Source organism: Pygocentrus nattereri, chromosome 7 (assembly GCF_015220715.1).
Source record: "Pygocentrus nattereri isolate fPygNat1 chromosome 7, fPygNat1.pri, whole genome shotgun sequence".
Lineage (NCBI taxonomy): Eukaryota > Metazoa > Chordata > Actinopteri > Characiformes > Serrasalmidae > Pygocentrus > Pygocentrus nattereri.
This window is the reverse complement of record NC_051217.1, coordinates 46,400,468-46,426,266: the sequence shown is the minus strand read 5'-3', so window position 1 is coordinate 46,426,266 and position 25,799 is coordinate 46,400,468. Positions and strand designations below refer to the sequence as shown.

Below are 25,799 nucleotides of genomic sequence, written 5' to 3'. Positions count from 1 at the left end.
TCAGCTATGGGCTTTTACACTGCGACTGGTTCATTTGCTGTGACACTTCCTTTTCTTGAACAATAGAATACTTTATTATTTTATCTCGTATCTCTTTTCTTATTTTAGCACAGAGGAAGCTAGAACTGGGTGGTCTAGGATTGGTGTGCCAGAAGAACTGGACATAATTTACATGTAAATTAGCCCTGTTAAGGGATGAGGAGAGGTTGGAAAACGTACTTCAACTGTTTCTTGGTACAAAGAACCACACCAGAGTCTCCAGTAGAGCTCAGGAGACAACAGAAAACCGAAAGTACGAGAACAATGTAGGACACGGGACAAAAGCAATACACCCTGCAGCTGCCCAATGAGTGGCGTCTGGGCTCGGCTGACCTCTCACTGAGAGAGAGTTCTCTTGGTGTTCACAGGAGAAACAGTCCAGCCTTCACCTCCAAGCTGCCAGACACACACACACACACACACACACACATGCAAACATACACTCTCCCAGCTGGAGTGTGTTTATAAGAACGGAGAGGGCGGCTATTTTTAGTCCCACTCCGTTGAATTATAAGGCTCATTACTGGAGCTGTGTTTCGCTAAGGCCAGTACCGGGCACACAGAGCACAGAGGGAGTCTCTGGACCCAGGGAAAAGCTACAGCCTAGCAGACCAGCCATAATACTGACACATACCCTCGCCGCGAGTCCACCGGGCTCAGAGGAGTTGGTGCATGGTGATGATTTGATTCACTTGCTTCTGCCCAGAAATAATAACACAATCCTGAGAAAGCCGGCAGAACCTCAGACTGCGTTGGACTATTTTCAGACCAGTATCTGCCCTGGTTGGACCTGCCATGGTTCCTGGTGTGGCTCTATCACTCTGCCACGGTTAATTTGATGTGAATATGAACTTAGACCCAGCCCAGCTCACTCACCTCAGAGTCTGGACCAGCAGCCCTACACACCCATGACCAGCTGTACGGACAGGCAGGGTGGGTGATGTTCATGAAACATTATACAAATTGAGTATACCCTCAATAATGATGGTTCTTCAAGGGTTCCTTAGTAAAGAAAATGGTTTTATAGGGAGTCATGGACACTCAAAGCACCCTTTGCAATGAGGTCCACAAACTGTTTGTCTCTCTTCGGGATAATCCAGCCCAGAATTCCAGTCCAAACCCTTCCTGAATCCGTAGAGCCGCCCTTTCCATTCCATCTCATCACGCGATCATACAACACTCACAACCGGAGTTATGAGCCTATGAAGAGGGGCTGAGATACACGTCATCTGCCTCTCACCGTGTGGAGCTTCTGGATTTGTGTGTCCGTCTACATTCTGTGGGAAACTGACCGATGGTGGTGTATTTTTTTTTAGAAACAAATCCAGTGTGCACCACGTGCTATCAAGTCAGATGCACAGAGTATCTAGTCTGCACTTGATAGTATCTGGTGCTTACCGGGTGTCTGTGTGTCTCTGGGTATGACACACATCAACAAGCTGATTGGGTGTTGCATAAAGTTCATCCAGAAGGAAGGAGAGCGGAGAAATCAGGGTTCAATGTGTCAGTTATGCGGTTACATTGTCGCCTCTTACCACATCATGACAGGCTTTTGTTTGATGTAAATTATCAAAAAAATGTAAATAAAACAAAAGATAAATTGTTTCACATGAATGTGGTTCTAACTCACCAAAAATGTATGTGGCTTAATGGACTGTAAGAGGAACGGCAGTCCAGGCTCTCTTAATTCAGTTTTTGCTTTAAAATATATATAACATTAAAAATATATAATGAAAAAAAGAAAATATTTGGTGTGTGTGCTGTGATTTGGTGCTGATACATGCTCTCTTACTGTCCCATAATGCATTGCATTCTGACACACATCTCAACGCAGAGGTGGGTGAGGGTCCTTCTCGCATTCTCCCGTTTTTGATATAATGTGAAAATGCCTTTTGTCATTTCCCCAGTATGTACATTTCATGATGACCGGGCCCAAAAACAAACGGCCCGAAATGACTTGGAATAAAAGTCTGGTTCCATTGACTTGTGTTGAAAGTAAAGGATGTTTACAGCAGTGTTTCTCATTCCCTCTCGCTCTGCTCCTCTCTCTGCTTTCCAGACATTGACGAGTGCTCGAACATCCCAGGCTTGTGCAGTGGTGGCGAATGCTCCAACACCATCGGCAGTTACTTCTGCAGGTGTCCTTTGGGATTTGAGACTGCTCTGGACGGGTCGCGCTGCATCGGTGAGTTTCGGGCCGAGCCGTTCCGTTTCCAGATCCCAGAACAAACAAAAACAATCAAACATCTCGGAACAGGCTTTTAAAGGCTTGAAAACAGGGGATTTACATTGTTTCTAAACAGCCATCAGTGTTTTAGCAAGCAAGAAGCTTGTCTTACATTTATGGCATGTGGCTGACACTCTCACCCAGAGCAACTTACAGTTTGATCATTTTACACAGGCTGGTGAAGGTGGTGTTGGGAGTCTTGCCCAAGGACTCTTATTGGTATAGTGTAGGGTGTTTGCCCAGGTGGGGGATCGAACCCCAGTCTACAGCATAGAAGGCAGAGGTGTTACCCACTACACTAACCAACCACATCATTGGGTGCGTGTTGATCAATGCTGTCTTGTTTTTTGTGTTCATGCTAAAATCAGTTTACAACCGTCACTGAACCGTCACTGAACGTCTTCCCTCAGATTTATATGATTGGTCAGCACAGAAAAAGCTCACAGGATATAGGCGGCATGAACATGTTTCAGCTCGGGGCACCAAAAGGGCTTTGCAGAAAAAGACGAGCACCCAGGAGGCATAAAGTGTGAGTTGCTTTGGGCGCCAATACAGCAAGAAAAGCTTTTTATTATTAAACATTTTAACAATAAAACGCAACTGTGGTTGCTAAACTGTATTTTCAGTAGATAATAGTTTTATACTTAAACAGTCCACGCATTGCTCTTGTAGTTTTACATGCCATGAACAGCATGTTGTGCTCATAGTGTGTTTTATTTTGAACACGTTGTGTTGCAACACCTAATTTTAAACGTGGATTAACAAATCTGCGACTAAAACCTTAATTTGTGATTAAAAACCTGACTTGACATTAACTTTTGATCGTTTGCCATGATGGATTCAGCAGCATTAATAAACAGCAACAAGGCTGCTCTCGACACTGATAGCCGTGTAGCTCAAATTACATACAAAACTCACTGGTCATTTGAACTTTAAATAGAAACTCTAATTTGAGATTAAATTTAAAATCATAAAATCAAAGTGCAGAAATGCTGACTTTATGAGTAGGAATATCACTCGAGCCACCTGACCTCTCTGCGCTGGTCACCCCAGACCCACTCAAAAGAAAATTACATTGCCACTTAGTATATATTTAGCATGTGTTCAGCGATTTACTGCATATAAATGTGATTTGTAAGGTCAACGCGTGCACATTCATGTGATCCTGCTGGTGTGGGTTTCCTCTGTTTTAAAGCTGTGATTTGAATGCTTATAGTGCCCCCTTGTGGAAAACCATCAATCTGCTAGTATATGAGTTGTGAATTCAATGAACTTTGATGTATATTGAAGGAACATTGACACACAGGTGTGTAAAGCCGAGCCCCTCGGCCTGCAGACTGCTTCTACAGACATTAGTGAAAGAATGGGTCGCTCTCAGGAGCTCAGTGAATTCCAGCGTGGTGCCGTGATCGGACGCCACCTGTGCAGCAAGTCCAGTCGTGAAATTTCCTCACTACTAAATATTCCACAGTCCACTGTCAGTGGGATTATAACAAAGTGGAAGCGATTGGGAACGACAGCAACTCAGCCACGAAGTGGTCGGCCACGTAAAATGACAGAGCGGTCAGCGGATGCTGAGGGGCATAGTGCGCAGAGGTCACCAACTTTCTGCAGAGTCAATCACTACAGACCTCCAAACTTCATGTGGCCTTCAGATCAGCTCAAGAACAGCGTAGAGAGCTTCATGGAATGGGTTTCCATGGCCGAGCAGCTGCATCCAAGCCTTACATCACCAAGCGCAATGCAAAGCGTGGAATGCAGTGGAGTAAAGCGCCGCCACTGGACTCTAGAGCAGTGTGTATATATTACATTTGGGTTTATTTAACTAAGAAAACGATGATTTAAATCTTACCCTGATGATTTTTTCACTAGCTGGACCAACAGAAAAACCTTTAAGTTTAAGCTTAATCTGTGTTTGTGCAGCCCATCCACAGTCCAATAGCAGACTGCACAGAGAAAACAGCAGATCAGGAGATCAGACTCTCCCAGCATGCCCTGCTCTGTGTTATTGTTGGACAGCAGGTAGGAAGATCAGGCCATGTGCAGGTCAGCAAGGTCAGGGTTAAACCATCAACTCTTTTTAATAATCACACGCTTCCTCTCATTCTTGACCCCTCTGTAACTGAACACACACACACACACACACACACACACACACACACACAGGTTAGAACAGTGCTGAATCCTTTCCAGAATCCCGTGCAGCAGAATTTAGGTCAGTAGTCGGGCGTTGGTGATTTTCACAACAATGAGCCCTTTTCTATCCATGAGCTGAGTTAGAGAAAGAGAGAGTGAGGGGGATGAGATAGGAAGGAAAAGATAGACAAATGCAGAGAGAGAGACAGAGAGAGAGACAGAGGGAGAGAGAGAGAGAGACGGAGAGAGAGAGAGAGAGAGAGAGAGAGAGGAGAGACAGTGAGAGAGAGATGGAGAGAGAGAGAGAGAGACAGAGAGAGAGACAGAGAGAGAGAGAGAGAGAGAGAGAGGAGAGACAGAGAGAGAGAGAGAAAAGAGAGAGAGAGACAGAGGGAGAGAGAGAGAGAGAAAAGAGAGAGAGAGAGACGGAGAGAGAGACAGAGAGAGAGAGGAGACACAGGGAGAGAGAGAGACGGAGAGAGAGAGACAGAGAGAGAGAGAGAGAGAGAGAGAGACAGGGAGAGGGGAGGGTCAAGGGGATAGACGTCGGTGGGAAATATGACTCATTCTGCTCCTGAAATACCCTTCATTTCTCTATCTATCAGGAGGTTGTGGGAGATTTCTCTCTCTCTCTCTCTGTCTCTCTCTCTCTCTCTCTCTCTCTCTCTCTCTCGCTGTCTCTCTCTCTCTGTCTCTCTCCCTCTCTCTGTCTCTCTCTCTGTCTCTCTCTCTCTCTCTCTGTCTCTCTCGCTGTCTCTCTCTCTCTGTCTCTCTCCCTCTCTCTCTCTCTCTCTCTCGCTGTCTCTCTCTCTCTGTCTCTCTCCCTCTCTCTGTCTCTCTCTCTCTCTCTCTCGCTGTCTCTCTCTCTCTGTCTCTCTCTCTCTCCGTCTCTCTCTCTCTGTCTCTCTCTCTCTCGCTGTCTCTCTCTCTCTGTCTCTCTCCCTCTCTCTCTCTCTCTCTCGCTGTCTCTCTCTCTCTGTCTCTCTCCCTCTCTCTGTCTCTCTCTCTCTCTCTCTCGCTGTCTCTCTCTCTCTGTCTCTCTCTCTCTCCGTCTCTCTCTCTCTGTCTCTCTTTCTCTCTCTCTCTCTCTGTCTCTCTCTCTCTCTCTCTCTCTCTCTCGCTGTCTCTCTCTCTCTGTCTCTCTCCCTCTCTCTGTCTCTCTCTCTCTCTCTCTCGCTGTCTCTCTCTCTCTGTCTCTCTCTCTCTCCGTCTCTCTCTCTCTGTCTCTCTTTCTCGTTCTCTCTCTCTCCCAGTGAGATCATATTTATAGTCCTCATTTTCAAGACTACATTCTTAAGGACATTTTGGTACAGCTCACATCTAGAACTCTGCTGCCAAAATCAGAAGATCTAGAACAGCTCATATCCAGAGCTGCACAATCCAATTTGATTTGATTTGAAGATCTAGACTATCTCACATCTAGAGTTGTGCAATCAAACTGTGAAGATCTAACACAGCCCACATCCAGAGCTGCACATTTTAACTGTGAAGATCCAGAACAACTCACATCCAAAGCTGTGCCATCCAGCTGTGAAGATCTGGAACAGCTCACATGTAGAGCTGCACATGTGAACTATGAAGATCTAGAACAGCTACAGTTTTTTTTATAGGCCTTCATTATTCTATTCCATCGGAAATAAACCAGCAGTGTGTATGAAGGCCTCGCGGTTCTGGTCCAGAATCAGATCTGAACAGAGGACAATTCAACTGTTTAAATGTTCCTCGTTCCTAGCTCAGGAGGAGGTTGTGGTGGTTCTCCTAAAATTCCTCAGGAGTAAAGGTCACAGACAAAAAGGAGACAGGAGATGCTTCTGATCCAGATACAAATTCTAATGGTTACAGCATCACAACTGACAACGACTCTATTGCTGGATGAGAAATGGTTTTTGGAAGAAGTTGGTTAGTGTAGTGGGTAACACCTCTGCCTTCTACGCTGTAGACTGGGATTCAATCCCCCACCTGGGTAAGCACCATCTGCTATACCAATAAGAGTCCTTGGGCAAGACTCCCAACACCACCTCTGCCTCCCTGTGTAAAATAATCGAATTGTAAGTCGCTCTGGATAAGAGCGTCAGCCAAATGGCGTAATAGTTCCTGTCTGTAGTTCCGTTGTAGAGAAAGATGAATGTTATTATTTTGGAAAATTTGAGACTTTAATGAGGAGAATGGAGACACATGAGATCACTGGGCTCTTTTTCCCAAAACGAACATCGTCTTACTATCTGATCTTATACTTGTCTGTCTCTTTTAAAAGATGGTTCTTCAAGGGCTCCTAACACTCAGAGAACCTTACGCATGATTTAAAGGTTATTTATATCATTAAAGGGTTCTTGAGATCGATGAATAAAATGCCGTAGATGCTTCTATATCGAACCTTTTTTGAAAAGGGTTTTATATAACACCCAAAAAGGGTTCCACTACTCTTACAAGCCAAAGAACCCTTAATTGGTACTATATGGAACCTGTTTTGCTAAGAGTGCACACTCCTAAAAAGATGGTTCTTCATGTTTTCTTTAGTAGAGAAAATGGATCCATAAGGGACTATGAACACTCAGAGAACGGTTCTTCAGAGAATATGTTGTAGATGGTTCTATATGGAACTCTTAAAAAAAGGGTTCTATAGCAACAAAATGGTTCCACTATTGTTACAAGACCAATGGAGAATGTGCTGTAGGTGATTCTATGTGGACGTTTTTTGAAAAGGAAACTATTTTCTCTACCAAAGAACCCTTGAAGAACCATCTTTTTAAGAGTGTACACTCTTAAAGATGGCTTTTTAGGGGTTCTTTAGTTAAGAAAATGGATGCATAAAGAAGCATGAACTCTCAGAGAACCCTTTGCACGATTAAAGTGTTCTTTGCATCAGATTGATGGAGAATGTACTGTAGATGGTTCTGGTTCTATATGCAACCTTTATGAAAAGAGTTCAATACAGCATCCAAAAACGGTTTCACCATTGCTGCAAGCCAAAGAACTCTTATTTGGTACTACATAGAACGTGTTTTGCTGAGAGTGTAGACTCTGAAAAAGATGGTTCTTCATGGGAAAAGGAAACAGTGATATATATACGGCACCCAAAGCCGTTCTATTGTTACAAGCTTGACATCATAACAATAGAATAACTCTCTCGGGTGCTATATGGAGCACGTTTCTATATAGGTTTCATATAGAACCGTCTACAGCAGAGGTCACTAAAAGGCGGACTGCGGTCCGAGTCTGGACCCAGATGCTGTCCTATGCGGACCTGAACCTACAACCGATAAACTATGGAGAATTTAATTTTGACAGGGTGGTCCTGTTTTAATCGGCGTCATTTTTCTAGCCTTTACTGTACCAGTTTAGCGTCCGGGAGACTCACAGACCAATCACGTGCGCTGTAAATGCCACATGACGCTACTCGGCCAATCAGATCTGTGCATTACGATGAGCTCTGAGACTCGAGTGAGTGACGCCACACAGGGGAGGGACGAGGAGAGAAACAGCAGTCAGAGAAGAAAGTGAGTCAGAGGGAAGTTATTCCACATGACGTGATCTAAAAAGAGGAAACTGACAGTAAATGTTGTTGAAATCTGACCGAACTGGACTTTATTTGACCTGATGTTCAGTAAATGTTGTTGAAATCTGACCGAACTGGACTTTATTTGATCTGAAGTTCAGTAAATGTTGTTGAAATCTGACCGAACTGGACTTTATTTGATCTGATGTTCAGTAAATGTTGGTGAAATCGGACCGAACTGGACTTTATTTGATCTGATGTTCAGTAAATGTTTTTGAAATCTGAGCGAACTGGACTTTATTTGATCTGATGTTCAGTAAATGTTGTTGAAATCTGAGCGAACTGGACTTTATTTGATCTGATGTTCAGTAAATGTTGTTGAAATCTGAGCGAACTGGACTTTATTTGATCTGATGTTCAGTAAATGTTGGTGAAATCGGACCGAACTGGACTTTATTTGATCTGATGTTCAGTAAATGTTGGTGAAATCTGACCGAACTGGACTTTATTTGATCTGATGTTCAGTAAATGGTGTTGAAATCTGACTGAACTGGACTTTATTTGACCTGATGTTCAGTAAATGTTGGTGAAATCTGACCGAACTGGACTTTATTTGATCTGATGTTCAGTAAATGTTGGTGAAATCTGACCGAACTGGACTTTATTTGATCTGATATTCAGTAAATGTTGGTGAAATCTGACCGAACTGGACTTTATTTCATCTGATGTTCAGTAAATGTTGGTGAAATCTGACCGAACTGGACTTTATTTCATCTGATGTTCAGTAAATGTTGTTGAAATCTGACCGAACTGGACTTTATTTGATCTGATGTTCAGTAAATGTTGTTGAAATCTGACCGAACTGGACTTTATTTGATCTGATGTTCAGTAAATGTTGGTGAAATCTGACCGAACTGGACTTTATTTGATCTGATGTTCAGTAAATGTTGGTGAAATCTGACCGAACTGGACTTTATTTGGTCTGATGTTCAGTAAATGTTGGTGAAATCTGACCGAACTGGACTTTATTTGATCTGATGTTCAGTAAATGTTGGTGAAATCTGACCGAACTGGGCTTTATTTGTTCTGATGTTCAGTAAATGTTGTTGAAATCTGACCGAACTGGACTTTATTTGATCTGATGTTCAGTAAATGTTGGTGAAATCTGACCGAACTGGACTTTATTTGATCTGATGTTCAGTAAATGTTGGTGAAATCTGACCGAACTGGACTTTATTTGATCTGATGTTCAGTAAATGTTGGTGAAATCTGACCGAACTGGACTTTATTTGATCTGATGTTCAGTAAATGTTGGTGAAATCTGACCGAACTGGACTTTATTTGATCTGGTGTTCAGTAAATGTTGTTGAAATCTGACCGAACTGGACTTTATTTGATCTGGTGTTCAGTAAATGTTGTTGAAATCTGACCGAACTGGACTTTATTTGATCTGATGTTCAGTAAACGTCGTTGAAATCTGACCGAACTGGACTTTATTTGATCTGATGTTCAGTAAACGTCGTTGAAATCTGACCGAACTGGACTTTATTTGATCTGATGTTCAGTAAATGTTGTTGAAATCTGACCGAACTGGACTTTATTTGATCTGATGTTCAGTAAATGTTGTTGAAATCTGACCGAACTGGACTTTATTTGATCTGATGTTCAGTAAATGTTGGTGAAATCTGACCGAACTGGACTTTATTTGATCTGATGTTCAGTAAATGTTGGTGAAATCTGACCGAACTGGACTTTATTTGATCTGATGTTCAGTAAATGTTGGTGAAATCTGACCGAACTGGACTTTATTTGATCTGATGTTCAGCTGTCGACTGTATAAGATGCTGATGTTCCTACTCGGCTACTTCAGTGAACAGTATACGGCTCTGAGTCACGATGCAGGTCAGACATGATGATCCAGACCTTCATTTGAGGAGATTCTCTCTAACTGCACCTTATTGAATTTTAATTAAAGACCCCTGGTCTACAGCACATTCTAATGCATACTTTCATGATGGAAATGTTCTCTGAGTGTTCCTGTGTCTTTATGGAATCATCTTTTTAAGAGTGTAGACAACAGTCAGATCAGATGGAAGCATGAATGTGCAGAAGAACCTACAGAGATAATAAGAAGATATCCTTTTTTAGTTTTTATTTTCCGTGAGTCTAAATTTGTGTTCGGTCATAAAGATGGGAAAATCCAAAATGGGCTGAAGAACCACAGCGTGAGCGCAGCGCTTACGCTGGAAGCACATGGTCTGTGGGAATTCAATGTGACGGGTTCTATCTGAGGTCACATGTTCTTAGCCTGAGAAAGATTATGCAGTGGAGCCACAGAGAGATGAACTCCCGTCTTCATCAGGTTCTCTCTCTCTCTTTCAGCCCTCTGTGAGAGTTTGATGACCCTGTAGAGAGAGAATATGAGTTTCTAGCCAAAACCTTCTTCCAAACATGCAGCCAGACCTCCACCCCCCTGTCCAAACTTCTCTCTCTCTCTCTCTCTCTCTCTCTCTCTCTCTCTCTTCTTTCCTCAGAGCTAAAGTGGGTCAGGGATCTTCAGCTGATGTTGTCTGGCTCTGCGTTTTCAAGAGGATGTTTGTGTGGAAGGAATGCGTGCTATGAACTTAAACTCTGCTAAACACTAAATGCCCCTCTCTTTCTCTCTCTTTCCCTCTCTTTCTCTCCCTTTCTCCCAGCTCCTGAGCGTGAATTCAGGATTGTCTGCACATTGCTGAGCCGTTAGGCTGGAATAGTGAAATAATAATCTGTGTGTGGGAGAGAGTTTAGTTGGCAGTGCTGGTGTAATGCGAGAGGCAGTTTTGTGCTAACGTTTTCTCTCGCCCTGTGTAGATGCCCGCTCAGGATTTTGCTATGACAGCCTTATAAACGGTCGTTGTGCCAACCTGAACGCCCAGCAGATGACCAAGAGCCAGTGCTGCTGCAATATCGGCCGCTGCTGGGCTGGAACCACCATACCTGAGATGTGCCCCATCCGTGGAACAGGTATACATCCACGTATACCTGATGCATATAACTCCTACAGCTACACATATACATACTACAGGTGCAGATATGGGTCTTGCTGGTGCACATATATGTGATACTATATACCTGTTATAGGAACATGTATACATGCTACAGGTGCACATATTACTATTACTGCAGGTACATATATACACTATACCCTCCAAAGGTTTTCACTCCCCCATCCAGATCACTGAATCCAGGTGTTCCAGTCACTTCCATGACCACAGGTGTATAAAGCCGAGCCCCTAGGCCTGCAGACTGCTTCTACAGACATTAGTGAAAGAATGGGTCGCTCTCAGGAGCTCAGTGAATTCCAGCGTGGTACCGTGATCGGACGCCACCTGTGCAGCAAGTCCAGTCGTGAAATTTCCTCACTACTAAATATTCCACAGTCCACTGTCAGTGGGATTATAACAAAGTGGAAGCGATTGGGAACGACAGCAACTCAGCCACGAAGTGGTCGGCCACGTAAAATGACAGAGCGGTCAGCGGATGCTGAGGGGCATAGTGCGCAGAGGTCACCGACTTTCTGCAGAGTCAATCACTACAGACCTCCAAACTTCATGTGGCCTTCAGATGGGACGAGAAAAAAATGAAAAAAAACTAGAAACAAAAGAAAGGCTAAACAGGAAAACAAAGCCAGGAGACTGGAAGGACTTTAAAACAACAGACAAACAAATGAAACTCAACTGACTGCTAAACACATAAACGAATAAATGAAACCTCAGACAACCTGGGCGGGGCAGTGGAAAAGCGTCTAGAGAGGCGGGGCATTGGAAAAGCGTCTAGAGAGGCGGGGCAGTGGAAAAGCGTCTAGAGAGGCGGGGCATTGGAAAAGCGTCTAGAGAGGCGGGGCAGTGGAAAAGCGTCTAGAGAGGCGGGGCAGTGGAAAAGCGTCTAGAGAGGCGGGGCAGTGGAAAAGCGTCTAGAGAGGCGGGGCAGTGGAACAGCGTCTAGAGAGGCAGAGTAGTGGAAAAGCGTCTAGAGAGGCGGGGCAGTGGAAAAGCGTCTAGAGAGGCGGGGCAGTGGAAAAGCGTCTAGAGAGGCGGGGCAGTGGAAAAGCGTCTAGAGAGGCGGGGCAGTGGAAAAGCGTCTAGAGAGGCGGGGCAGTGGAAAAGCGTCTAGAGAGGGAGGGCAGTGGAAAAGCGTCTAGAGAGGCGGGGCAGTGGAACAGCGTCTAGCGAGGCGGGGCAGTGGAAAAGCATCTAGAGAGGCAGGGCAGTGGAAAAGCGTCTAGTGAGGCGGGGCAGTGGAAAAGCGTCTAGAAAGGCGGGGCAGTGGAAAAACGTCTAGATAGGCAGGGCAGTGGAACAGCGTCTAGAAAGGCGGGGCAGTGGAAAAGCATCTTGAGAGGCGGGGCAGTGGAAAAGCATCTAGAAAGGCGGGGCAGTGGAAAAGCATCTAGAGAGACGGGGCAGTGGAAAAGCGTCTAGAAAGGCGGGGCAGTGGAAAAGCGTCTAGAAAGGCGGGGCAGTGGAAAAGCGTCTAGAGAGGCGGGGCAGTGGAAAAGCGTCTAGAAAGGCGGGGCAGTGGAAAAGCGTCTAGAGAGACGGGGCAGTGGAAAAGCGTCTAGAAAGGCGGGGCAGTGGAAAAGCGTCTAGAGAGGCGGGGCAGTGGAAAAGCGTCTAGAAAGGCGGGGCAGTGGAAAAGCGTCTAGAGAGACGGGGCAGTGGAAAAGCGTCTAGAAAGGCGGGGCAGTGGAAAAGCGTCTAGAGAGGCGGGGCAGTGGAAAAGCGTCTAGAGAGGCGGGGCAGTGGAAAAGCGTCTAGAAAGGCGGGGCAGTGGAAAAGCGTCTAGAGAGGCGGGGCAGTGGAAAAGCGTCTAGAGAGGCGGGGCAGTGGAAAAGCGTCTAGAGAGGCGGGGCAGTGGAAAAGCGTCTAGAGAGGGAGGGCAGTGGAAAAGCGTCTAGAGAGGCGGGGCAGTGGAACAGCGTCTAGCGAGGCGGGGCAGTGGAAAAGCATCTAGAGAGGCAGGGCAGTGGAAAAGCGTCTAGTGAGGCGGGGCAGTGGAAAAGCGTCTAGAAAGGCGGGGCAGTGGAAAAACGTCTAGATAGGCAGGGCAGTGGAACAGCGTCTAGAAAGGCGGGGCAGTGGAAAAGCGTCTTGAGAGGCGGGGCAGTGGAAAAGCATCTAGAAAGGCGGGGCAGTGGAAAAGCATCTAGAGAGACGGGGCAGTGGAAAAGCGTCTAGAAAGGCGGGGCAGTGGAAAAGCGTCTAGAAAGGCGGGGCAGTGGAAAAGCGTCTAGAGAGGCGGGGCAGTGGAAAAGCGTCTAGAAAGGCGGGGCAGTGGAAAAGCGTCTAGAGAGACGGGGCAGTGGAAAAGCGTCTAGAAAGGCGGGGCAGTGGAAAAGCGTCTAGAGAGGCGGGGCAGTGGAAAAGCGTCTAGAAAGGCGGGGCAGTGGAAAAGCGTCTAGAGAGACGGGGCAGTGGAAAAGCGTCTAGAAAGGCGGGGCAGTGGAAAAGCGTCTAGAGAGGCGGGGCAGTGGAAAAGCGTCTAGAAAGGCGGGGCAGTGGAAAAGCGTCTAGAAAGGCGGGGCAGTGGAAAAGCGTCTAGAGAGACGGGGCAGTGGAAAAGCGTCTAGAAAGGCGGGGCAGTGGAAAAGCGTCTAGAGAGGCGGGGCAGTGGAAAAGCGTCTAGAAAGGCGGGGCAGTGGAAAAGCGTCTAGAGAGGCGGGGCAGTGGAAAAGCGTCTAGAAAGGCGGGGCAGTGGAAAAGCGTCTAGAAAGGCGGGGCAGTGGAAAAGCGTCTAGAGAGGGAGGGCACTGGAAAAGCGTCTTGAGAGGCGGGGCAGTGGAAAAGCGTCTAGAGAGGCGAGGCACAGATGAGTAAAGGCGCAGCAGAGCACGGATGTAAGACCGTTGTGTACGTGTAGCTGACACTGTGTCTGAATGTATGTGTGTGTTTCTGTGTGTTCTCCAGATGAGTACCAGGCGCTGTGTCTACAGGTCCAGCCTGCAGTTCCAGGGATCCCTGGTGTTCCTGGCATTCCTGGGGTTCCTGGGGTCCCTGTAGTTCCTGTGCCATTCGTTCCTCATGTTCCTGGTCAGGTTATACCACAGGCCCCAAACATTTATCCGGTACCACCAAGACGACCACAAGACCCTCAGGCCCCCTTTCGTCCAGAAACACCTCTGCGCTATCCTGGTACGCACATACAAACAGTTACCATTAATATGGGTTCTACTACAGACTACGGAATTATATTAGATTACACTCTTAAAAAAAGGTGGTTCTTTAGCACAGAGAATGGTTCTATTCATAACCATGAGTTTTGAATATCTATTTCATGCCTAAATGGTTCTTTGCGTGGTGAAATCGTTCTTCAGTTTGATGGAGAATGTGTTGAAGATGGTTGCTCTTTGTACAGGTTTCTATACACACACACACACACACACACACACACACACACACACTGGTTCTTAAAGGGTTCTTTATTGTAGAAAATGGACACCCAATGAAGACTTTGCATCGAGAATTGTTCTTCGAATTGATTGAGAATGTGTTCTATATAGCACTAAAAAGGGTTTTTCCATTGTTATAAGGTTGGTATCATCGCAACAGTAGGACCCTTTTTGGTGTTGTACAGAACCCTTTTCAAAAAGGTTCTATATAGAACCATCTACCGCACATTCCCCATCATTCTGAAGAACTTTCTTTTAGTGTTGTAGAACCATTGTCTTTACTACATTACCCTTGAAGAACCATCTTTTTTTTGAGAGTGTAGCACCAAAATGGGTTCTTCAACACCTTTTTGGTGTTGTATAGAACCCTTTTCAAAAAGGTTCTATATAGAACCATCTACCACACATTCTCCATCAATCTGAAGAACTTCTGAAGAGTGTTCATGGTTCTATGTAGAACCATTGTCTCTACTACGTTACCCTTGAAGATCCATCTTTTTTTTGAGAGTGTAGCACCAGAATGGGTTCTTATACAGTTACAAGCTTGACCTCTATTGTTGTTACAAGAACCCTTTTTGGTGCTATATTGAACAATTTTCAAAACATACAAGACACTGTCCATCAATCTTAAGAAACATTTCACTACGCAAAGAAATATTTAGGCATCAAATGACTTTATTCACAACTCATGGTCCCAAATAGAACCACTCCCTTTACTAAAGAACCATTGAAGAACCACCTCTTTTAAGAACGTACACAAGGTTGGTACTGTAATGTAAATACCGTGGACCTCTGTTTGTGTCAGATTACCTCACACAGAACATCTCCACTATGGTCACGTGTGAGACTGTGAGGAACCTGTGTCCGAACGGCCGCTGCATCCCGATTCCTCGCGGTTACCGCTGCGAGTGCAACATGGGTTACAAGCTGGACTTTCACGGGCAGTGTATCGGTCAGTACGTACACACACATTCACACTGCTTTTACAGGCTGAGGCCTTGTACAGCTGTAAGACTCACTCAGACTTACACGCCTCATGAATGTAATTACAGAACATTATAATATTCATAGGGTCTTCACGCATAAATAATGATTCCATTGTGTGCGTATGTGTGTGTGTGCGTTCAAGATGATGACGAGTGTGAGCGGAGTCCGTGCGTCCATGGGCAGTGTATGAACACTCCTGGTTCCTACTACTGTCAGTGTCCAGTTGGGTTCCAGACCACTGCTACTAGAACTGAATGCAAAGGTGAGAAACATATACACCAGTGGAAGGGTGGACTGTTACAGACTGGGGGGTGGACAGAAAGCCTTATATCCCAGAGACGCTGCGATAGTTGGCAGGTGAGCTGTAACTCTGAGCTGCGATGGAGCTCGTCTCATCACCGTCACTGCAGATACAGCCCTGCAGGTGATAAACACCTACAAAACAGACCAAATGACCAGAAAAACATCAAAAGATATGAGGACACTTCAGATGCGTCTCCAGAAAACACTCTCAGGAGAAGATCAGCTGGATTGGTGGATCCGTATAACCTGCACGTCTCCAGTTCAGAACAGAGCCGTATAACCTGCACGTCTCCAGTTCGGAACAGATCCGTATAACCTGCTCGTCTCCCGTTCAGAACAGATCCGTATAACCTGCACGTCTCCAGTTCGGAACAGATCCGTATAACCTGCACGTCTCCAGGTCGGAACAGATCCGTATAACCTGCACGTCTCCAGGTCGGAACAGATCCGTATAACCTGCACGTCTCCAGTTCGGAACAGATCCGTATAACCTGCACGTCTCCAGTTCGGAACAGATCCGTATAACCTGCTCGTCTCCAGTTCAGAACAGATCCGTATAACCTGCACGTCTCCAGTTCGGAACAGATCCGTATAACCTGCACGTCTCCAGTTCGGAACAGATCCGTATAACCTGCTCGTCTCCAGTTCAGAACAGATCCGTATAACCTGCACGTCTCCAATTCGGAACAGATCCGTATAACCTGCACGTCTCCAGTTCGGAACAGATCCGTATAACCTGCACGTCTCCAGTTCGGAACAGATCCGTATAACCTGCTCGTCTCCAGTTCAGAACAGATCCGTATAACCTGCACGTCTCCAATTCGGAACAGATCCGTATAACCTGCACGTCTCCAGTTCGGAACAGATCCGTATAACCTGCACGTCTCCAGTTCGGAACAGATCCGTATAACCTGCACGTCTCCAGTTCGGAACAGAGCCGTATAACCTGCACGTCTCCAGGTCGGAACAGATCCGTATAACCTGCACGTCTCCAGGTCGGAACAGATCCGTATAACCTGCACGTCTCCAGTTCAGAACAGATCCGTATAACCTGCACGTCTCCAGGTCGGAACAGATCCGTATAACCTGCACGTCTCCAGGTCGGAACAGATCCGTATAACCTGCTCGTCTCCAGTTCGGATCAGATCCGTATAACCTGCACGTCTCCAGTTCGGATCAGATCCGTATAACCTGCTCGTCTCCAGTTCGGATCAGATCCGTATAACCTGCACGTCTCCAGTTCGGAACAGATCCGTATAACCTGCTCGTCTCCAGTTCGGATCAGATCCGTATAACCTGCACGTCTCCAGTTCGGAACAGATCCGTATAACCTGCACGTCTCCAGTTCGGATCAGATCCGTATAACCTGCACGTCTCCAGTTCGGAACAGTCCAGTATGTGATATTTTATAAAAACGAATAAAAGTTTCTACCAAGTTCCAAAAGCCAGTTTCAGCAACTGAGGATCAGAACGCCAACGCCCACGCCTTCGGACACTGCCCAATCCACAAAGCACCGAACCCCTACTACTGCCCTTCCCATTGGTGGTGGGTCGATGGGAGGGGGGGACTCATGTAACTCCTTCGGGCTGGGCCCAGCCGGGCACCATAAGTAAATGCCCGGCCACCAGACGCTCGCTGGCGAGCCTCTCCCTCAGGCCTGGCTCCAGGGTGGGGCCCCGGTAACCCTGATCCAGGCAGGGTACACAAGTCCGGTTTTCGTCTTTTCATAGGGGTGATTATGGATCACACTTTGTCTGGCCTGTCACCTACGACCAGTTTGCCCTGGGAGACCCTACCAGGAGCTTTTGCTCCAGACAACACAGCTCCTAGGATCATTCAAACATGCAAAGCCCTCCACCACGATAAGGTGGTGATCCATGGAGAGGGAGTGGGAGATTGACAGGCGGATTGGTGCTGGGTCAGCAGTGATGCGGGCTCTTTACCGGTCTGTTGTGGTAAAGAAAGAGCTGAGCCATAAGGCAAGGCTCTCGATTTACCGGTCGATCTACGTTCCCATCCTCACCTATGGTCATGAGCTTTGGGTAATGACCGAAAGAACGAGATCACGAATACAAGCGGCCGAAATGAGTTTCCTCCGCAGGGTGTCTGGACTCTCCCTTAGAGATAGGGTGAGAAGTTCGGTCATCCGGGAGGGACTTGGAGTAGAACTGCTGCTTCTCCACGTCGAGAGGAGCCAGCTGAGGTGGTTCGGGCATCTGGTTAGGATGCCTCCTGGACGCCTCCCTTGGGAGGTGTCACAGGCAAGTCCACCAGGGAGGAGACCCCGGGGAAGACCCAGGACACGCTGGCGTGACTATATCGCCCAGCTGGCCTGGGAGCGCCTCGGAATCCCTCCCAGGGAGCTAGTGGAAGTGGCTGGGGAAAGGGGGGTCTGGGCCTCATTGCTTAGGATGCTGCCCCTGCGACCCGAACCCCAGAGAAGCGGAAGATAATGGATGGATGGATGGAAGTTTCTACCAAAACTGCCAAAGCTCTTACATCTTGAGCTCACACTCAGATATGAAGCTGAAGTCGTCTTCTTCTTCACCAGCTTCTCGTTTGAATTTTCCATTCCACCTTAAATGGAGCTGCAGTTACACTGAGGCGCCTTAAACGGATAACGGATTATGAATGTTGGCGAATATCTAGCTAAAATCAGCTTATCTCAATAAATGTATTAAATTACCTCCATAAAAGTTTCTTAATCATCAAACCCCTCAAACTTTCTCCTGCAGGTGTTTAACGAGCAGCGCAGCAGAGCAGCTGTTGATCGCGTCTCACTGGCTGATCTAACGCCGCGTCCCAAACCACACACTACTGTACTTCACCTACTGCACTACTGAGGGCACTCCTAATGGGATATGCACTCCAGTCACTGCATTGTTATTGTATTGTTATTAATTAGTTTGGGATGTGGAGCTGGCAACACACTAGGAAATCTCAGCCATTTAGATTTCAGCTTTTAAATTTTAATTTAATTTAATAATTTGATTTTAATCAGGTACTGTTGACAGGCCTAATGCACTCACTCACACTCATCCTGTCTCTATGTGCAGATCTGGATGAGTGTGTGGCTAACGGCCGCATCTGCAATAACGGACGGTGTGTGAACACGGACGGCAGTTTCCACTGTGTGTGTAACGCCGGCTTCGAGCTCAGTACTGACGGGAAGAACTGCCAAGGTAGCACAAACACACATAGACACAAAGTCATGTGCGTGCACACCATTACACATTACCATATATAAACCGAGTCTGTTCTACAGTTTCTCATTAGACTGAATGAATAACCGACTCTAAATGTAGGTATTGTGATATAAACCGAGTCCGTTCTACAGTTTCTCATTAGACTGAATGAATAACCGACTCTAAATGTAGGTATTGTGATATAAACCGAGTCCGTTCTACAGTTTCTCATTAGGCTGAATGAATAACCGACTCTAAATGTAGGTATTGTGATATAAACCGAGTCTGTTCTACAGTTTCTCATTAGACTGAATGAATAACCGACTGTAAATGTAGGTATTGTGATATAAACCGAGTCTGTTCTACAGTTTCTCATTAGACTGAATGAATAACCGACTCTAAATGTAGGTATTGTGATATAAACCGAGTCTGTTCTACAGTTTCTCATTAGACTGAATGAATAACCGACTCTAAATGTAGGTATTGTGATATAAACCGAGTCCGTTCTACAGTTTCTCATTAGGCTGAATGAATAACCGACTCTAAATGTAGGTATTGTGATATAAACCGAGTCCGTTCTACAGTTTCTCATTAGACTGAATGAATAACCGACTCTAAATGTAGGTATTGTGATATAAACCGAGTCCGTTCTACAGTTTCTCATTAGGCTGAATGAATAACCGACTCTAAATGTAGGTATTGTGATATAAACCGAGTCTGTTCTACAGTTTCTCATTAGACTGAATGAATAACCGACTGTAAATGTAGGTATTGTGATATAAACCGAGTCTGTTCTACAGTTTCTCATTAGACTGAATGAATAACCGACTCTAAATGTAGGTATTGTGATATAAACCGAGTCCGTTCTACAGTTTCTCATTAGACTGAATGAATAACCGACTCTAAATGTAGGTATTGTGATATAAACCGAGTCTATTCTACAGTTTCTCATTAGGCTGAATGAATAACTGACTCTAAATGTAGGTATTGTGATATAAACCGAGTCCGTTCTACAGTTTCTCATTAGACTGAATGAATAACCCACTCTAAATGTAGGTATTGTGATATAAACCGAGTCCGTTCTACAGTTTCTCATTAGACTGAATGAATAACTGACTCTAAATGTAGGTATTGTGATATAAACCGAGTCCGTTCTACAGTTTCTCATTAGACTGAATGAATAACCGACTCTAAATGTAGGTATTGTGATATAAACCGAGTCCGTTCTACAGTTTCTCATTAGGCTGAATGAATAACCGACTCTAAATGTAGGTATTGTGATATAAACCGAGTCCGTTCTACAGTTTCTCATTAGACTGAATGAATAACCGGCTCTAAATGTAGGTATTGTGATATAAACCGAGTCCGTTCTACAGTTTCTCATTAGACTGAATGAATAACCGACTCTAAATGTAGGTATTGTGATATAAACCGAGTCTATTCTACAGTTTCTCATTAGACTGAATGAATAACTGACTCTAAATGTAGGTATTGTGATATAAACCGAGTCCGTTCTACAGTTTCTCATTAGACTGAATGAATAACCGACTCTAAATGTAGGTATTGTGATATAAACCGAGTCCGTTCTACAGTTTCTCATTAGGCTGAATGAATAACCGACTCTAAATGTAGGTATTGTGATATAAACCGAGTCCGTTCTACAGTTTCTCATTAGACTGAATGAATAACCGGCTCTAAATGTAGGTATTGTGATATAAACCGAGTCCGTTCTACAGTTTCTCATTAGACTGAATGAATAACCGACTCTAAATGTAGGTATTGTGATATAAACCGAGTCCGTTCTACAGTTTCTCATTAGGCTGAATGAATAACCGACTCTAAATGTAGGTATTGTGATATAAACCGAGTCCGTTCTACAGTTTCTCATTAGGCTGAATGAATAACCGGCTCTAAATGTAGGTATTGTGATATAAACCGAGTCCGTTCTACAGTTTATTGGGATTTTTACCAGATGTTCTCTTTTGCTTGTCTACACTTCAGTTCCTCACACTCAGAACTACAGAACCTACACATCATTTTCATAGTCAGTATTGAATAATTTATAGTAGATACTGAAGTCACTGATTCATTAATAGAAGATACTGAACATCTCATAATAGATAATGAATACTTATCCTCCTGATCGTCACCGATCACATGATCACCGCTTGACTCCTGGGTAATGGAGTCCATGAAGGACTCTGATTCTACAGGGAAGTCACATGATTTCTCAAGGTGTCTTGGGAAATGTAGTCCGTCACACTAGGAGAGCCCATATAAGGTGTAACAAATATGCTCTAATAAGGAGTGCATTTCGTTCCAAGGTAAATAGGAAGTGCTATCTAGTCATGAAGATGATCCAGAAAACGTTTTAGTTAAAATAATTCAGCCTTTTAAAAATAAATAAATAATCACTGTGTGAGTGTAGGGTACATCGCAATCACGGCATGCAGCAATTTTGCTTCGATTAACTGCTGACACATTACTTTCTGTGTGTGTGTGTGTGTGTGTGTGTGTGTGTGTGTGCGCAGACACTGATGAATGTCAGATTAGGAACATCTGCTTGAATGGAATGTGTATCAACGATGATGGAAGCTTCAAATGCATCTGCAAAGCCGGCTATCTACTGGACGGCACTGGACGTTACTGCATAGGTACGAGACTTTACACACACACACACACACACACACACACACACACACACACACACACACACACACACACACACACACACACACACACATTCACAGATACACAGATATACACAAGTTTGCCACATTCTGACTTTGCAAGGTGACGCTGAGGGCATGTAGCTCAGAGCTGAGTGTTGTTATCTTCTCGCTCTAGTGCAGAACGAGTAGGACGTCATCAGGGGGCAACAACGTTTGTTGAGGCATTTGCATACCGTGACGTGTCGCGGTCCTTTGGTATGAAGACACGTCATCCGTGCCTCAAGCAGAGAACTGACCACGATAAAAATTACAGTTTGTTCACATTCCAAGCAAGGCTGGAATATTTTATTACTGTGGAATAATGCATTTCAGCTGTTAATGAAAAAGAGGGTCTTTAGGGTCTTTAATGATTTCAGCAGGAGTGGTAGACACGGTTTTACAGAGCCTTACTGTGCTACTCTAAGCTGGAGACGATCAACAGAATATGAAGTAAATAAACTCTGCTCTCCGGTCTGGAGGCTGAGCATTGGCTGTAGTGACAGTGATTTCAGTGGTGAAAGGAAGAACACAGATGCTTACACTTGTCTTGGGCTTGTAGCTGCTGCAGAACAGTAAACATGTCTCTGAAGACACAACACGAAGGTCATCCTGCTATCGCAGCACAACATACTGTAGAGTAGAATTTAGAACCATTTGTCACTGTGAAATTAGAGCAGTGCAGTGAAACACCCACACACATGCACACTAGTGGACACACACACTAGGGGGCAGTGAGCACACTTGCCCAGAGTGGTGGGCAGCCCTATCCATGGCGCCCGGGGAGCAGTTGGGGGTTAGGTGTCTTGCTCAAGGACACCTCAGTCATGGACTGTCGGCTCTGGGGATCAAACCGGCGAACATCCAGTGACAGGGCCGGTTCCCTGACCTCCAGCCCACGACTGCCCCCTATCGGCTCATCACATTTAGGACTGTCAGCTGAGGGGATTGAACCAGCAACCTTCTGGTCACAGGGCTGGTTCCCTAACCTCCAGCCCTTGTACGTGATAAATTAGACTAGGTCAGGTTTATAGTCGCAGACCTCTAATAAACACATACGCTATATGGTCAAAAGTATGTGGACACCTCTCCTAACTAGTTCAGGTGTTTCAGCCACACCCACTCCTAACAGGTGTATAAAATCAAGCACATAGCCTTGCAGTTTCCATAGACAACCACTGGCAGTAGAATGACTTGCACCGAAGATCTCAGAGACTTTAAATGTGGTACTGCCATTATGAAATTTCCACCCTGCTTGAACCGCCCTGTTCAACTGTTATTGTGAAATGGATGAAGCAGGAGACCACGCAAACTCACAGAGTGGGCCGCTGAGTGCTGAAGCATGAAAAATCGTCGACCCTCTGTTGCATCACTTGCTACAGAGATCCAAACTGCCTTTGGAAGCACCATCAGCACAAGAGCTGTTTGTTGTTAGCTTCACGAAATGGGTTTCCATGGCCGAGCAGCGGCACACAAACCTAAGATCACTAGCTGGAGTGGTGCAAAGCCACAACTGGACTCTGGAGCAGAGGAAACATCCTCTGGAGTAATGAATCTAGATTTGGTGAATGCCAGAAGAACGCTCCATACCGGAATGCATAGTGCCAACAGGAAAGTTTGGTGGAGGGGGTATAATGGGCTGGGCTGTTTTCCAAGGTTTGTGCTCTCAGTTCCAGTGAAGGGTGATGTTGATGCTACAGCACAAAGACATTTTACACAATTATCTGTTTCCAGCTTTGTGTCAGCAGTTTAGGGAAGAGCCTTTCCTGTTCCAGCAGGACTGAGCCCCTGAGCACAAAGCGGTTCCATAAAGACATGAAGTGACCAGTTTGGTGTGGAGGAACTTCAGTGGCCTCACAGAGCCCTGACTTCAACCCCACTGAACACCTTTGGGATGAACTGGAACGTTGATTGTGAGCCAGACCCTCTCATCCGACATCCTGACCTCACAAAGACTCTTTAGACTGAAATTCCCACAGGCACTCTCTCAAATCTTGGGGAAGAACTTCCTAGAAAAGTGGAAACTGTTACAGCTGCAAAGGGGGCGACTTCAACCCATGGTTTTGGAATGGAATGTCCAGCATGCTCAAATACATGTCATGGTCAGATGTCCACATACATTTAGTGTATATATAGAGATGCACATACTGGGACACAGACATCCACATCACCGTTTCGTATCGGCTCAGCTCACTTGGAAACCGACAGAGGTGAAACCAAAAATAGCACCAGGTAGCAGGTTCACTTGGAAAACCAAAAAAGGCGAGTAGAGTCGTGTAGAATCAAGCTGGTAAACTGACAAATGAACTTTGGTGAGGATGATTAGAAAAGAAGCCGCTGAGAAAAGCGAGAAATCTTAAAGCAAGTTCCCTTAAGATTTTGCGTCTCTTTTCAACGGTGCTCTGTGAAGCCGGGTGTTTTTCTGGTTGATGTATTTTCTCATTAATGATCTGTATAGTCTGGTGAGGAACTTGGATTTGCCTGTGTCTAAGACAGAGGAAACCAACCTTTACTCACACACACACACACACACACACACACACACACACACACCCACACACACACACACACACACACACACACACAGATATACACAGTCCCCTAACTTCAGACATAACACAAACACACACAGATTGTTTGGGTTAGAATGATAGTGATGCACTCTGTGCTCTAATGTGGATCTGTTTGATCAGTTAAACACAAGTTTTAATGAACCTTCGGTTCTAGACTGCTAGGGGTGTAACGGTACACTGAATCCATGGTTGGGTTCACATCGTGGTTTGGACCGCATGGTTCGGTACGAGTTCAGAAAAACAGAAAAAAGGTGTGTAGAGGATCAGACTCACTTCAATTTCAGTCTGTGGTTTTTGTTTATTGACCTCGATAGCCGCTTCCTGACCCCTCACTCACCTGTTCACCTCAAACTCAGCCTCGCGGCTGATCGGGGGTCAGGAGCTATGACGCTGCTGCAGTTATGAACCCCTAATAGGCCAAACTGTTTGGCCTTAGCTGCAGAGAGAGGGTCCCCTGCCCACCATTACACCCCTATAAACAACAGCACATCATTTTCAACATTATTACGTTTGTAAAATTGTAAAGCTCATTAAATCGGAGCGTGTGATTTAGAGAATAAAGATGAAGTACATTAAAAATAACATACAATAAAATAAAATATAAAATATAATATTTATGCTTTAAATTTATGCTTTTTGCTTACGCACTCACTTTCTCTGAGGTTCCCACCTGTAAAAACACAGCACACATCGCAGCATTAATAAAGAATTACCACTAATAATTTGCTCTGGAAAACCCCTTAATTTAAACACCTCTTACCAAAGAACTGCTGAAAATGATTTACAGAAATACGTGAATTGTTTACTGACCGAATTCAGAAACTGCACATTATCTTCTATTAAAAGGGAATTCTTCTGATTTAAGAACGTAAACATAGACGTTCAGAGCGGCTCGGTGTGAAACGGCTCAGCTGTCTTTACAGTGGTGGTGATGGGAACCAGGCGTTGCCATGACTACAACACAGATATAGACACTTTATTCACCATCCAGAACCACCAGAGAACCCACATGATTCTTCTGAGCTTATATGGAATGTTGATGATGGAAAACAGTGGAAAATCTGGAATAATGAGTTTTCTTTGGGGACTATTTTGCCGCACAGCGCCCTGCATGTCTCCCTCCACCATGAATGGAGTTGAAGTTCTCTAAACTCTCATAAAACAGCGTCTCAGTCATCAGGCAGTGAATTCAGAACCAGTTCATGTAGGAACTTTCTGTAGGAGCTTTTAGAGGGACGTCTGGTTCCTATCACCACCACTGGGAGCGGCTCTGACTCGGTTAGTTTATCTACAACAGAAAGTTTCACACCAAGCCGACAGTCCATGACTGAGGTGTCCTTGAGCTCCGGGCAAGTGTGCTCACTGCCCCCTAGTGTGTGTATGTGGTGTTTCACTGCACTGATGGGTTAAATGCAGAGGTGAAATTTCCCCGTTGTGGGACTAATAAGGGTCACTTACTCTTACTCATCCCCTGAAGTCATTTAAAGCACTTTGTAAATTTGTTGGTTAGTGTAGTGATTAACACCTCTGCCTTCTATGCTGTAGACTGGGGTTCAGTGCCCCGCCTGGGTAACCGCCCTGCACTATACCAATAAGAGTCCTTGGGCAAGACTCCTAACACCACCTTGGCCTGCCTGTGTAAACTGATCAAATTGTAAGTCTGGATAAGTGTGTCAGCCAAATGCTGTAAATATAAATGAGAAAATTCAAGGATAAT

The 25,799-nt window shown here is 45.2% G+C and overlaps 1 protein-coding gene across 2 annotated transcripts in view; it reads left to right on the top strand.

The window, feature by feature from the left end:
* Positions 1-25,799, top strand: part of fbn1 (fibrillin 1) — a 190,866-nt gene that overhangs the window by 49,262 nt on the left and 115,805 nt on the right. For both annotated transcript variants that reach the window (XM_037539934.1, XM_037539933.1), the window contains exons 9-15: positions 2,099-2,224; positions 10,749-10,901; positions 13,844-14,068; positions 15,131-15,277; positions 15,455-15,574; positions 18,673-18,798; positions 21,333-21,455. In XM_037539934.1, the coding sequence (XP_037395831.1) occupies positions 2,099-2,224; positions 10,749-10,901; positions 13,844-14,068; positions 15,131-15,277; positions 15,455-15,574; positions 18,673-18,798; positions 21,333-21,455 (1,020 nt within the window). The remainder of the gene's footprint in view (positions 1-2,098; positions 2,225-10,748; positions 10,902-13,843; positions 14,069-15,130; positions 15,278-15,454; positions 15,575-18,672; positions 18,799-21,332; positions 21,456-25,799) is intronic.